A 14,020-nucleotide genomic window follows, 5' to 3' on the forward strand; every position below is an offset into this window, starting at 1 on the left:
CCTGCAACATTTATGACATTTTTTTTTGTGAAAAACATCAAAGGAAAAGTGATAAATAAATGGGTAAAAATAAAATAAAATAAAAAGTAAAATAAGAATAAAAAATAAAAATAAGATACTAATAATAATAATATTAAGGGGAATATTAATGGGGGGGGGGGGGGGGGGGGGGGGCAAAGACAGTTGGAGAAAAGAAAAAAAAAAAAAAAAAAAAAAAAAAGGGGGCATAAAATAGAAACAAAAATACTATATATACATACACAAATTTGTTCTCTTCAGAGATCTAATAAACATTTCTTCAGGGCTGAAAACGTCCGTTTATTTATTTATTTATATATATAATCAAACCACTTATTCCATCTCTTCAGACATTCTGGTTCTTGATTTCTGACTCTATATGTAATTTTTTCCATTTCCAGAATATTGTTTACAGTTAATTTCCAGTTATTAAAAGAAGGCGAGATAGATTTTTGCCAATTTCTTGTTATTTGCTTCAAAGCTGCTATTCTAAGTATTCTGTATAAATATTTGTCTTTTTCTTTTGTAAGTTCAGCTGGTGTTATTCCTAAAACAATACATTTCGGTTCCAATGTTTTTTTTAATTGGAAAATTGAAAAGAGAGATTCTGTAATTTTTTTCCAAAAAGGTTTTAGTGATGGACAAAAATAGAAAATGTGTGAGTGGTTCGCATGGTGCTCCCCACAATTTCGCCAACAGTCTGAAGTAATGGATGTTGTGAATTTAGACTGTATTTTTGGAGTAATGAAAAAACGTGTGTATACCTTCCATGAGAATTCCCTCCAATATCCAGAACTTGTTGTTTTGTGTATTGTGCTATAAGCATTTTTCCAATCATCGTCCTCTATTTGTACACTGAGCTCTTGATTCCACTTTGTCCTAATTGGGTCTTGTGTTTCTTCACTGTCTCCTAGTATTTTATATATTTTTGAGAGCATATTCTTGATATCTAAATTATAATTTTTTGTCATAAAAGTTATTAATTGGTGTTGTTCATGGTGACCCTGTCCTTTCTGAAAAGTGGTAAGATAATTTCTAAGTTGCAAATATTTATAAAAATTTGACTGAGCTAGGTCAAACTTATTTGATATAGTCTCAAATGAATCAATGTCCTTATTGACTAGTAATTGTGAATATATTTGCAATCCTTTTGATGCCCAAACCTTTAGCACACTGTCCATTTTATTTGGTCTAAACTGGGGGTCCCATGCCATCTCTCTGAGGTATAATAAGTCATTATCTATTTTATATCTTTTACAAACCTGTTTCCAGTTGTACAAAGTATTGTCCGTCCATTTGTTTTGTCCTTTCAATTTTATGGCGTCTTTCTTTTCTATGAAGGGTAGAGTCTTTATTGAAAGTGGCGCTAGTTCTTTTTCTATCTTAAACCATTTAGCTTTTGTGTTATCATTAGTCCATTTCATTATAATGCTGGTTTGAGTGGCGTGATAGTATTTTTGTAAATCTGGGAGTGCTAATCCGCCATGTTCCTTAGATTTTGTTAATGTTTTCAGTTTAACCCTTTTCCTTTTATTATTCCAGATAAAATTAGTTATTATTCTGTTCCACCTTTTGAAACTTTGTGGGGGAATTGCAATTGGAAGGGCTTGGAAGAGAAACAGGAATTGTGGGAGAACCATCATTTTTATTGTATCTACTCTACTAAATATCGACTCAGGTATTGTTTTCCACCTATTTAAATCTTGTTTGATTTTATTTTCCAGATTCTGATAATTTACATCATACATTTTATCTAAATCATTATGAATTATTACACCTAAATATTTGATTGCACTTTGATTCCATTTAAATCTGAGATTTCCTTTAAAGTTGTCTGTAGACTGTTTACCTATACACATAGCCTCACATTTACTTTCATTAATTTTATACCCTGAGTGGTCACTGTATTCTTTTATTATTTTCATTAGTTCTGGGATTGAGTATTCTGGTGACGTAAGGTATAAAATTATGTCGTCAGCGTATAGTGCCAGTTTATGACATTCCTGACCTATAGTTACTCCTTTTATTTTATCTTGTTGTCTTATCGCTTCAGCAAGCGGTTCCATACATAACGTAAAAATAAGTGCAGACAGTGGGTCCCCTTGTCTGGTTCCTTTGTGTATGTGGAATCGCCGTGACAGGGTGCCATTAACTCTTACTTGAGCAACTGGATTTTTGTACATTAATTTTAGCCATGAAACAAAAGTCGGGTGAAAACCAAATGCTTTTACTGTTGAAAAAATAAATGGCCACAAGACCCTATCAAAGGCTTTTTCCGCATCAAGTGTTAACAGAAATAAATCCTTTCTATTTTTTTGTGAGAAATCAATAATATCGAGTGTGCGCCTTGTATTATCTGATAGGAGTCTATTAGAAATGAAACCAGACTGGTCATTATCTATTATATTTGGCATAATATATTTAAGTCTGTTTGCTAATATGGATGTTAGTATTTTTTGGTCTGTATTTAATAGTGAGATTGGACGATAGGAGGATGTATCTGTTTTATCTTTTCCCTCCTTATGAATAACAGTTATTACAGCTGAATTCCATGTTGATGCCCAGGTTCCTGCTTCTAGTGCAAAATTATAGGCTTTTTGCAAAAGAGGTACAAACAGTTCTCTAAACTCTTTATAAAATTCATTAGTGTAACCATCGTCTCCTGGGCACTTATCTTTTTTTAACATCTTAATTTGTTTTAGTATTTCCTCCTCCGTTATTACCTTGATAAGATTGATATTTTGCAGTGATGAAATTTGTTTTAAATTTAATTTTTTGAGGTATATCTCAGTTTCTTTTGTGTCTACATTATCATTATCATCTTTATATAATCCCTCATAATATTTAGCAAATGCGTCTGCAATTTCACTTTTTTCTATTAAAACTGTACCTGTATCAGAGTTTAACTTGGTAACATAAGATTTACCCTTTTGCTTCTTAAGTCTGTAGGCTAGTACTTTCCTTGATTTTGTTCCTCCATCATAATGTGTCTGTTTAGTAAGTATTAATGATTTCTCTACTTCTTCTGTCATCACCTTGTCCAATTCAGCTCGTTTCTTTTTCAGCTGTTTATTTATTTCTGGATCATGCAGTTTTTTATGTTTATCTTCAAGTACTTTTATTTGTAATTGAAGTTCTGTCTTAACTTTCTCCTGCTGTTTTTTCCTTATTGATGAGTATTTAATTATTTCTCCCCTTAGTACAGCTTTTGCCCCTTCCCACAAAATTATACTATTAATTTCTTCAGTATCATTTAGTTCCAAGTATTCATTTACTGTTTTTTTAACTATATCTTTAAACTCTACCTCTTGTAGGAGTGAGTTATTCATCCTCCACAATATTTTCCCCTTTGCTACGTTTAATTTTACCGTTAGAACAACCATAGCATGATCTGATAATATTGTTGTTCCTATAATGCATTTTTTAACAGTTGATACATCCTTGTTAAACATGAAGAAGTAGTCCAATCTATTGTATGTGGAGTGTCTATTAGAATAATATGTGTAGTCTTTTGTTCTTGGGTGTAAAGTTCTCCAGACATCTATCATCCCCAGTTCTCTACATGCTTTTCGTAGAATATTTGCACTTTTCTCAGACCTATGTTTAACTCTTGATGTTGAATCCAAGATAGGGTTTAGGATTAAATTCCAGTCACCCCCGATAATAATTATTCCTCTTCCTTCAGTAACTATTAAGTCAATAATTTGGTTCATGAGTTCAGTGTCTTCATCTGGTGGATAATAAATGTTTATGAGAGTTATTTCTACATTTTCTATTTTGCCCATCACCAAGACGTATCGTCCTTCCCTATCCATAATACTGTTTATCTTTTGAAATGATATGTAATTTTTTATAATAATGGCTACTCCTCTCCTTGATGAGCTATAAGAGGAGGAAAAAACCTGAGCATTCGCAATCTTACCTAACTTCTTGTGCTCCTCTTGTATCAAGTGTGTTTCTTGAAGGAATAGTATGTCGCCTTTTTGTTTTTTCATTTCCTGTAAAATTTTCTTTCTTTTGATACAGTTATTAAGTCCATTTACATTTTGAGAGATAATAATCAGATCATCCATTTATTTCTATAAAAAGTATGCATAGGCAAGATTAAATATTCTGCTTTAAGCAGTCTTATGAAGTTTAGTCTAGTCAGACAGAATTTCAAATTTCCCCTGCGTTTTTTCAGCTCTGAAGAGTTAAAGCAATAAAAATAACAAACAAAATTAACACAGTAAAAAAACATGTGCAGTGTAGGCATAGCCTTAGACTCAATAGTGTACTTAGCTTCCTGGTATTCTACCCTAAAACCTGAGTAGCTAGGTTTCTTTTCTTCATGCAAACGTATTGCATGCGGTCTGTGTTCTACTTGGAACACTCTTGCAAAGAAAAAAACAAGCAAACAAATAATAGGCACCCTCCTTCCCCCCCTCCCCCTTTCCCATTGTCATCATAGTCTTTATAACTAACATAAACGTCAACAAAGATTCTCTTCTTATATGTGATTTCATCGTTTAAAGATGCAGAGTAAGAAAGTTAAAGTAAATAGAAATAAACAAGCAAATAAGTAAATATATATAACTACTTGAGCATCAGCATAGATCATCTTATAATTTCATGGTTTAAGGATTCGAGAAAAATTTTAAAATAGATAGAAAAAGCTGAATAAGTAAAATAGCAAACGTAAAAAACAAAATTTCTCTTATTATATATGGTTTCATGGTTTTAAAAATGTGAGATAATTATTGAAGTAAGTAAAGAAAAAGAAAAAAAAAAAATAATAATATTAATAATAAATAATGATAATAATAAATAAATATATAACAACAAAGTAGCGGCAAAAAAAATCTCAATCACACAAAAAATTAATAAGAAGAAAATGAATAATACAAGTAATCATAATCCCAGGGGGCTATTAATCAGACTTTTTTTTTTTTTTTTTCTTTTTTTCCTCAATCATTAAACAAAATAAATAGTCATGTAGGGATCAAGAGTTTCACATCATCCTGTGTTTTATTTAACATTCAATAACCAACTTATTTCATCTTAATTCTTATATTGGACAGGCCTTCTTACCTAGCTTATATTCATTAATGTCCATTATCGTAATATAGAACTGAAGAAGAAAACTAAAACAAAAATAACAAAAAAAAATAATAATAAAATAACAAAAAAAAAAAGAAGGAGGCCTCTAACTTAAATCGTATTTCATTTCATTTCATAGTTTTCTCTTACCCCCCCCCCTCTCCCCCCTCCCACACCCACCCCCCTCCCTTCTAGCACACCCACACTTGTCCCATCTATCTTCCCACCACTTTACCCACACTCTTTCACCCAGACACAGCCTCACACACACCCGTACCCACCCCTCCTCACACGCCCCCACGCACAGCCTCCACACACACCTCCATTCAGGGACACACCCACACAGGCACGTATGCGTAAAGCATGCGTCTCACACACACACACACCCCCACACACACGCATCCACACACACACACACACACACACACACACACACACACACACACACACACACACACACACACACACACACACACACACACACACACACACACACACACACACACACACACACACAGAGACAGGTAGAGGAGATAGAGACAGAGGGAGGATAGAGATTAGAAAATAGGAGGTGAAATCAGAAAGAAAAGAATATCTTTTTTTTTTTTTTCTTCTTTTTCTTTTTTTCCTCTTTTAAATCACATTATGTTGTCCATACTTAAGTCTGTTCGATATAAGAGTGTCACTCACATGTCTATAGTCACTCGTTGTTAGTGTCCTGGGGTGACCCGGTGTCTTCTAGGATCGCGCATCTGCTGCCTTTCCTCTGTCCATGCTGCACGGTTGTCCATCCATCCTTCTTCTGTAAAGAGGTTTGGTGTCTTGATCCTACTTCACATGCGATTCCCAGATCCTGTAGAGCTTTAGAGGCCATCTCCGGGTTATCATATGTTGTCGAAGATCCATCGTCCTTGAAAATTTTCAGCTTTGCTGGGGCGACAACATATGATTTGATGTTCTTCTTCCTCAACTGCTCGCGCATCGGCTTATACATGGATCTTTGTTGCTTCACTTTTGTTGTGAAGTCGTGGTCGAAAAAAATCCGTGCTCCATTCAGGGTCACTCTCTTTGCCCATGCCGTTTGCAACACTCTTTTCTTCACATCATAATTCATAAAGGTTACTATGATCGGCCTGGCTTGTTCGGAGGAGTTTTCTCTGTATATGCGGTGCGCCCGGAGAATATTAAAAATGTCCGTCAGTCCCAGTACTTCATTGAAGAATTTACAGAGAAAGCCTGTCATGTCATTGCCTTCTGTTTTCTCCGGGATATTAAACATGCGGATATTATTTTGTCTGGACTTACTTTCAAGGTAGTCCATCTGTGTCTCCATTTCTTTCATCTTGATCTTCATATCCTCATGCGTGTTCTGTTGGAGAATTTGTTCATCTTGTATTTCCCCAACTCTGTCCTCAATTTCACGGACTCTGTTGTCTGTTTTCTCAAGCTTTTGCCGCAACTCCGTAGTTTGTTCGATTATTTTCTTCATGTCTCGTTCCGTCTCCGTGCGGTAGGCTTTGAACTCCGATCGGAAGTCTTTAATTTCTGTCGTGAGAGAGTTTTTCAGCTCGTTAATCAGCTGTTTTATTTCAGTTGCCTCTGCCATTTCGGGAGGCACGTGGGTCAATTGTTTGTTAGATTTTCCCTTTTCCTCGCGCTTTGCTTTACAGAATTCCTTTGTTATCGCCCCCGATCGTAGATTCATGCCCCGCTGATATTCCTAAAGGCTGTCTTTACTTTTCCAGGCCAAATTACGTTTTTAGTTTGGATTTGGGGGAAAAGGAGATGCCGTTCTTTTCAGTCTGCCGCCATCTCTCTCGCGGCCGGAAGTCTAAACCGAGTAGTCGTTTTATGCATGAAAATATCCACGGCAACCAAACTCGAGCCGGACATAAATATAGCATGAAATGGTAACAAAACAAACCTTGTGCCCCTTATTAGCCAGGTGCTAGGGCGTTTCATGTGGGTTAGACACACTTTGCTTGCTTTTAGCATTGAAGACACTCCTTTAGCCTTGCAGACAGACTTTTCCTTCTGCCGGTAAACTCCGAAGCACCGGATGTGTACGAGGTCTCGGCGAGACGCTTTCAAAATAAAAGCCCTGAATATCCGTCTGCTTGATGTATAAAAAATAAAAGCCTGGCTTTAAAGAATGTTACTAAGTAAACATAAAAACACATTTATAAAAATACTATGCTCATATTAAAGGTCATTTACACTCCCACCAAATCATTACTGGTTTTTCATCCCCTTATTAGATGTAAAGCATGAATGATTTCTAAACCATGTGACCTTTAACCTTTAGTGCTTGAGTCAAAAATGTCCATAAACTCTTCATACTGTAAAGGATAGGTTGTGGAGTGAAGGGGGTGATTAAACAGTCTCTAGGAGCAGGATCAGCTTCTGCACTGGACGTTCAACGATGGATGGCTTGCCAGAACGCTGTCCCTCCTTTCCCATCTTCTGATCTCCAACACGAATCTTCACTCTCCTCACTAGTCCATCTTTATCAGTCACTGTCTCTACAACTTTAGCCAATTTCCACTCGTTGCGAGGTTGATCTTCTGTCTTTTCCATCACAATGTCACCGACTTTGAGGTTTCTCCTTGGGGTATGCCAGCGTTGTCTGGTAGCAATGTTGTACACATACTCTCTTCTCCACCGGCCCCAGAACTGCTCTGCAAGGTACTGAACACGGCGCCACCTCTTACGAGCATACATATCCTCTCTGATGAATCTGCCAGGAGGTGGTAAGGCTGCAGTGGGTTTCATGGTGAGTAGGTGATTGGGCGTTAGCGGCTCTGGACTATCTGGATCATTTAAGTTGTCAACGGTGAGTGGACGACTGTTCACAATAGCTGCTGCCTCATAAAAGAATGTCCGTAGAGAGGCATCGTCCAGCCTGCCTGATGAGGGTGAAAGAGTTAAACGAAGAACATTCCTCACCGTTCGGATCTGTCTCTCCCATACGCCTCCAGCATGGCTTGCATGCGGAGCGTTCATGCTGAAGTCACACTGTTTCTCAGCCAAAAACGTAGTCAGACGATCAGCATCCAATTGCTTGAGAGCTTCATTCAGTTCATTTTTAGCTCCAACGAAGTTCGTTCCTTGGTCACATTTTATGTCACGTACTGCTCCTCTTATTGCAATGAAACAACGAAGTCCATTTATGAAGGCATCTGTCGACATGTCGTCTAACATTTCAATGTGGATAGCTCGACAGCAAAGGCAGGTGAAAAGCAGTCCGTATCTCTTTTGTACCTTGCGTCCTTGTTTGGTGAAAAACGGACCGAAACAGTCCATTCCACAATAGGTGAAAGGTGGTGATGGATCCACACGCTCAGACGGCAAATCTGCCATTCGCTGCTCCTCTGTGAATCTTCTGAGTTTTCGACATGTAACACATTGATGCAGATGCGTTGCCACAGCTCTGTTGATTCCTGGAATCCAGAATCCATTTGATCTGATCTCATTAATAGTCAAGCCTTTTCCTTGATGTTGGACTTTCTCGTGACAGTGAGCAATTATTGCCTTGGTGATGGGATGACTCTTTGGTATGATCACTGGATGCTTCAGTGAGGTAGGGAGTGATGCATTTTTCAGTCTTCCTCCCACCTTGAGGAGTCCATCCTGATCAAGAAAAGCATCCATCTGAAACAGTTTACTCTGAGAGGGAAGTTGAGTTACCTTACTGAGCAACTTTAACTCTTCTGGATATGCGTGTCTCTGTAAGTCTCTTATGATGATTTCATCCATAAACTTCACATAATGTTCTTTGTACTTGTCATCCTTCGCCAGCTTTCTTTTAAGGTGACTGAGCCGTACCATCGCCAGTTGTTTGTTGTCAGGGAGATAGGGTCTCTCTTTAAAGGGGAGTGGCATCTCGTAATGTCCATGAATGTTCCTCTTGATCCCTTCCTTTAACACATCCAGGAAGCGGATGTCATCCTGAGACACAGTCTTTCCGTCCTTATTGGCATCTTTAAAGTCAGACTCGAGAACCCTGAGTGCCTCAGCTGGGGTCACTGGAGGAAGCTCTCTGACTGAAACTCTGTGACACATGTTGGTGATGCTTGGTGAGTTGTGGTGAGGTGAACAGCCTACGATACTCCACCCCAAATCCGTCTGAACTGCATATGGTTCGCTATCTCCTCCAAGGATTACCTGCCGTGGTGCCAGTGCCCTTGAGCAATTGTAGCCGATCAGCAGACCGACTTCACATTCCAGCTGTGGTGGGATTTCATCTGCTATTTTGATGAGATGATTCCAGTTCCGTGCCGTGTCACAGGTAGGAATGTGTGTTCGATTCACTGGTATACAGTCCTTGGTGTAAGCAGGGGGGAGATCAATGTGGATAGCAGAGCAGTAACCTCTCACTCTCAAACCTGACACTCTTTGACTATGCATTAATGCATCCTTTCCTGTCATGGTTGTTAGTTTCAGTCTTACAGGATGAGTTTCAGTCTGTAAACTATTGCTGACTTCTTGGTCAATGAAGACTGTATCGCTTTGGGTATCAAGCAGCGCATAAACAAGTCTTTCCGTACCTGGATTGCTGACAGAAGAAACCCACACTGGCACTATCATTGAAGTGTTGGTAGATGGCTCCTTAGTTGCCACACTGAGAGCCAATGTGGTTGCTGTTTCCTCTGTGTTACTTTGATTTGAGACTGACGTGGGCTTGGCCTTGGTGTAGGTGTCATCATGGAGAAGCGTAGGATGTCTTGCTTTACATTTGTCGCATGAATGTCTATTGCGGCAGTCCTTGGCGTTATGGCCCGTCCTCAAGCAGCCATAGCAAAGCTTCTTTTCTTTCACATATTTCCGTCGTTCCTCCAGAGCTTTCCCTTTAAACTCAGGACAGCGATGAAGTTGATGTTTACTGTCTTGACAAAACACACATGGTGGCTTTAAACCTGTTCTTAACTGTCCTTGTGTTTCATTCTCTGTAACTGTCTGTGTGTGATAAACACTGGATTTACATTTCTTTTCTTTCAGATGACGTGATGAGTTAGCCTCTGATGAGTGGAGAGCGTGGAATGAAGTAATAGGATTACATGCAATTTCTGCCTCCGTTACAATGAAGAAGACAAACTCCTGGAAGCTGGGAAACTCCTGGTCAACTCTCATGACTTGAGTGACCTTGCGGTTCCACTGTGATGCTGCCCAATCAGGTAGCTTTTGGACCAATTTCTGGTTTTCTTCACAATCGTTCAAAATGTCCAGACCTTTAACATAAGGCATGGCTTCCAGACATGAGTGTAAGAAATCAGCGAATGCTCTAAGTCCCTCAGCATCTCTTGGATGGACCTTTGGCCAGTTTGTTAGTTTTTCCCTGAATACCTTTTGTATAACAAACGGCTGACCATACCTGTGGTTGAGACGGTTCCATCCATCTTTGTAGGCGTCATCATCATTTCTATAAAATATGCCATCAAGTGTCTTTCGAGCTGGACCTCCTACATATTTTTTCAAATAATGTAATTTGTCAGCTGAAGCAATGTTCTTTTTGTCTATGAGGGATGTGAAGGAAGCCTTCCACTCAATGAACTGGATAGGGTCACCAGTAAATACAGACGGTTCTGGCATTGGGAGCCTGTTCAGAGCTATGCTATCTTGGACTGCCTGAGCCAGATAACTTACATCTGTCCTTGCAGGTGATGCTGTCACTGTGATATCAGTGGGCTGCTGGATGAGAGCTGAAGGAGGACACACAAACTGATGTTCTCTCGTTCTCATCTGATCTACAGAATGAACACTTGCTTCCTGCATTACTTCCTGATCATAAGTTGTGAACCTAGCTCGTGCAGCTTTAATGTCCTTCTCTGCCTTTAATCTTTCCAACTCACGTTTTTGAGCTTCAAGTTCTTTCCTTTGTTGTCCCTCTAGGAGTTGAATCTTTTCTTTTTGTTTCTCCTCTAAGACTTGAATCTTTTCTTTTTGTTTCTCCTCCTTCAATAACACTTCATACTCTGCTTCCTTTGCTGCTAATTCTGCTGCAGCGTCTGCTCTTTTTGCTGCTATAACAGAGTGTTGACTTGAACCTTTACTTGAGTGTTGACTTGGAGGTGAAGCTGTGGATCCGTAGATGGAGCGAGCATAGTCTCTGTTAAGAAGCTCATGAAGACGCTGCTTTACTGCTTCACTATCAAATTCTTCATCTATGCCTGATATCCTTTCAAGAGCAATTTTAACAATGTCCCTTGTAACTGCCTCACAGGCATCAATACGACGTCTTGTCTCATTAGATGGAGTGAGGTGAGCTCTGATTTCTATGTACAGGTTTATAACACAGTTTTTTCCTTCTTCTAGTGTGTCTATAAGAGTTGCAATGTCACTTTCAGGAATGTTTAACTTTAACTGTTTTCTAGCCTTACGTGCCTGGATCTTCCATTGTTCATAAATGTGAGTCAACCTTTTCTCCTTTTTGTGGGCCTCCTCCTCATGAAATGCAAGCATCTTTTCCGTGGGATTCCGTAGGCGACCAGAGCGACGGAGATCCTCCTCTTCAGTATCCTTATCCTTCATCTGTTCGGAGTCTCTGTCGTCTGGAGGCGTCTTTACTGATGCTTCCATGTTGTGAGCAGGTACCACAATCCTTGACCATCACATCAGGTCCCTCTACAGTTGTCCTTGGTCAGCGGCGTGATGTGACGGATGAGGTGAAGCTCTTACTGTAGCATCCCCGGCTAAATGATGGTCGGACTCTCAAACTGATGGTTCACAATGTTTTATTCCTTGGACCGTATTCAATGCAAACACACCGTAAGAGCTATGAAAAGAAGAAAACAAAATACAGTTACCTTTACTCTTACTTGAAATTACCTTTAACTGCCTTTATCACAAACAATCATGTAAGTTGACCTTTTATCTAATAAACTTATTGTAGACTCACAGGTTTTACTCCATGAATTTAAATATATATTTTAACTGCTACGATTGATGTTACAGTCATGAGGGAAAATTCACATTTTTAACTGAAAGACAACCTCCCATAGAGTGCAATATAAAACAGTATTTGACATGAAATTAGCATTTTTAACCGTTCGTTTTTAACCCAATAAACAGTTTTTAACCTTAGCAGACCGCATATAAAACAGACAAAATACGTCCTGTTGCATTACTAAAACAACCAACGAGTTAGCTTATAGCTTCATCTCACTTCAATACAGACCGACACGGCAGCTTGGCCGATGCTAATAGTAGCTACCGCTAACCACAATACACTTTATGCATGAAAATATCCACGGCAACCAAACTCGAGCCGGACATAAATATAGCATGAAATGGTAACAAAACAAACCTTGTGCCCCTTATTAGCCAGGTGCTAGGGCGTTTCATGTGGGTTAGACACACTTTGCTTGCTTTTAGCATTGAAGACACTCCTTTAGCCTTGCAGACAGACTTTTCCTTCTGCCGGTAAACTCCGAAGCACCGGATGTGTACGAGGTCTCAGCGAGACGCTTTCAAAATAAAAGCACTGAATATCCGTCTGCTTGATGTATAAAAAATAAAAGCCTGGCTTTAAAGAATGTTACTAAGTAAACATAAAAACACATTTATAAAAATACTATGCTCATATTAAAGGTCATTTACACCCATGACATCATCATACTGTCACTGTGTGTGTGTGTGTGTGTGTGTGTGTGTGTGTGTGTGTGTGTGTGTGTGTGTGTGTGTGTGTGTCCTCACCGACAGTGAGCTGGTCTCCACTGAGTCGACCAGCAGCTCCTTCCCTCCGTTCCTCTGCAGCAGCGTCTGGGCTAGAGCTGCAGCCTGAGCAAAGCATCATGGGAAACACACACAGGTCATGGCTTTTTACATGAATCCTGGTAAACTTCAGAAATTCAACATATAACACAGATGTTTGCGTGACATGTGACAAGGAAAAGGACGCAACACGGTTTTCCTGTTGGTGGCGAAGAAGTCAAACAGCGTGTTGAGGAAATAGTAGAGAGTATTTACATTTAGAACCAAAACGTTTCCTATTGGCTGTCGACACAGTGAACTTCAGGGCTGCAACATGCAGCACATCTCACTGTCCAAATATTCAGGGTCACTACTCGAGTACTTAAAGAGAATGGTTTGTTCCAACATCCCATAGGCCTTTTGTCTTGGTATCACTGGGGTATGAATCATTTTGGACATGGTGGTTTTTGTTCAACGTTCAAATAAACATCTTTAACAATGTAACTTTACTTAAATAAATTGGTCATGGCTGCAGACTTTCCCTCATGTCCTATTCATGTCAATGGGGTATGAATCATTTTGAGGACGACTGCATGTGCTAAATCACGCTAATGTGTTCAAATTGCTATCCGCCCCCACATCAGGTGTTGGTGTGTTCTATGGTTCAGGGTAGGAGCTTTATGTCCCAGTGGTTATGTACTGTATATGTGTGGAAATAAATAAAGATATTGTTGGGGAAAAGAAAGAAGGAGTGTTTTTACCTCTCTGGTCTCCAGCTTCCTGACGGTGGTGTTACTGCTTCTCTGCAGAGCTTTGAGTCGACTCTGCAGCTCCCGCCGCTGCCACTGGGGGATGGGGGTGTTGTCCACCGCCTGAAAGACACAGCTCAGGGTCAGACTACAGCCTGAAAGACACAGCTCAGGGTCAGACTACAGCCTGAAAGACACAGCTCAGGGTCAAACTACAGCCTGAAAGACACAGCTCAGGGTCAAACTACAGCCTGAAAGACACAGCTCAGGGTCAAACTACAGCCTGAAAGACACAGCTCAGGGTCACACTACAGCCTGAAAGACACAGCTCAGGGTCAAACTACAGCCTGAAAGACACAGCAGAGGGTCAAACTACAGCCTGAAAGTCACAGCAGAGGGTCAAACTACAGCCTGACCCAGCCTACAGCCTGGATATACAACCATGGTAACAGCCGGTGTAGCATAGACAAGAGGAGTAAAGCAAT

The 14,020-nt window shown here is 39.4% G+C and overlaps 1 protein-coding gene across 1 annotated transcript in view; it reads right to left on the minus strand.

The window, feature by feature from the left end:
• The window catches only part of LOC310994154 (alanine--tRNA ligase, mitochondrial-like), a gene marked incomplete at its 3' end in the record, with an annotated part of 32,883 nt that overhangs the window by 3,875 nt on the left and 14,988 nt on the right, over positions 1–14,020 (minus strand). The window contains exons 4-5 of the mRNA XM_083982745.1: positions 13,548–13,658; positions 12,790–12,873 (exon numbers count right to left, since the gene is read on the minus strand). Coding sequence (XP_083838871.1) covers positions 12,790–12,873; positions 13,548–13,658 — 195 coding nt within the window. The remainder of the gene's footprint in view (positions 1–12,789; positions 12,874–13,547; positions 13,659–14,020) is intronic.

Source organism: Trachurus trachurus (assembly GCF_905171665.1).
Source record: "Trachurus trachurus genome assembly, chromosome: 1".
Lineage (NCBI taxonomy): Eukaryota > Metazoa > Chordata > Actinopteri > Carangiformes > Carangidae > Trachurus > Trachurus trachurus.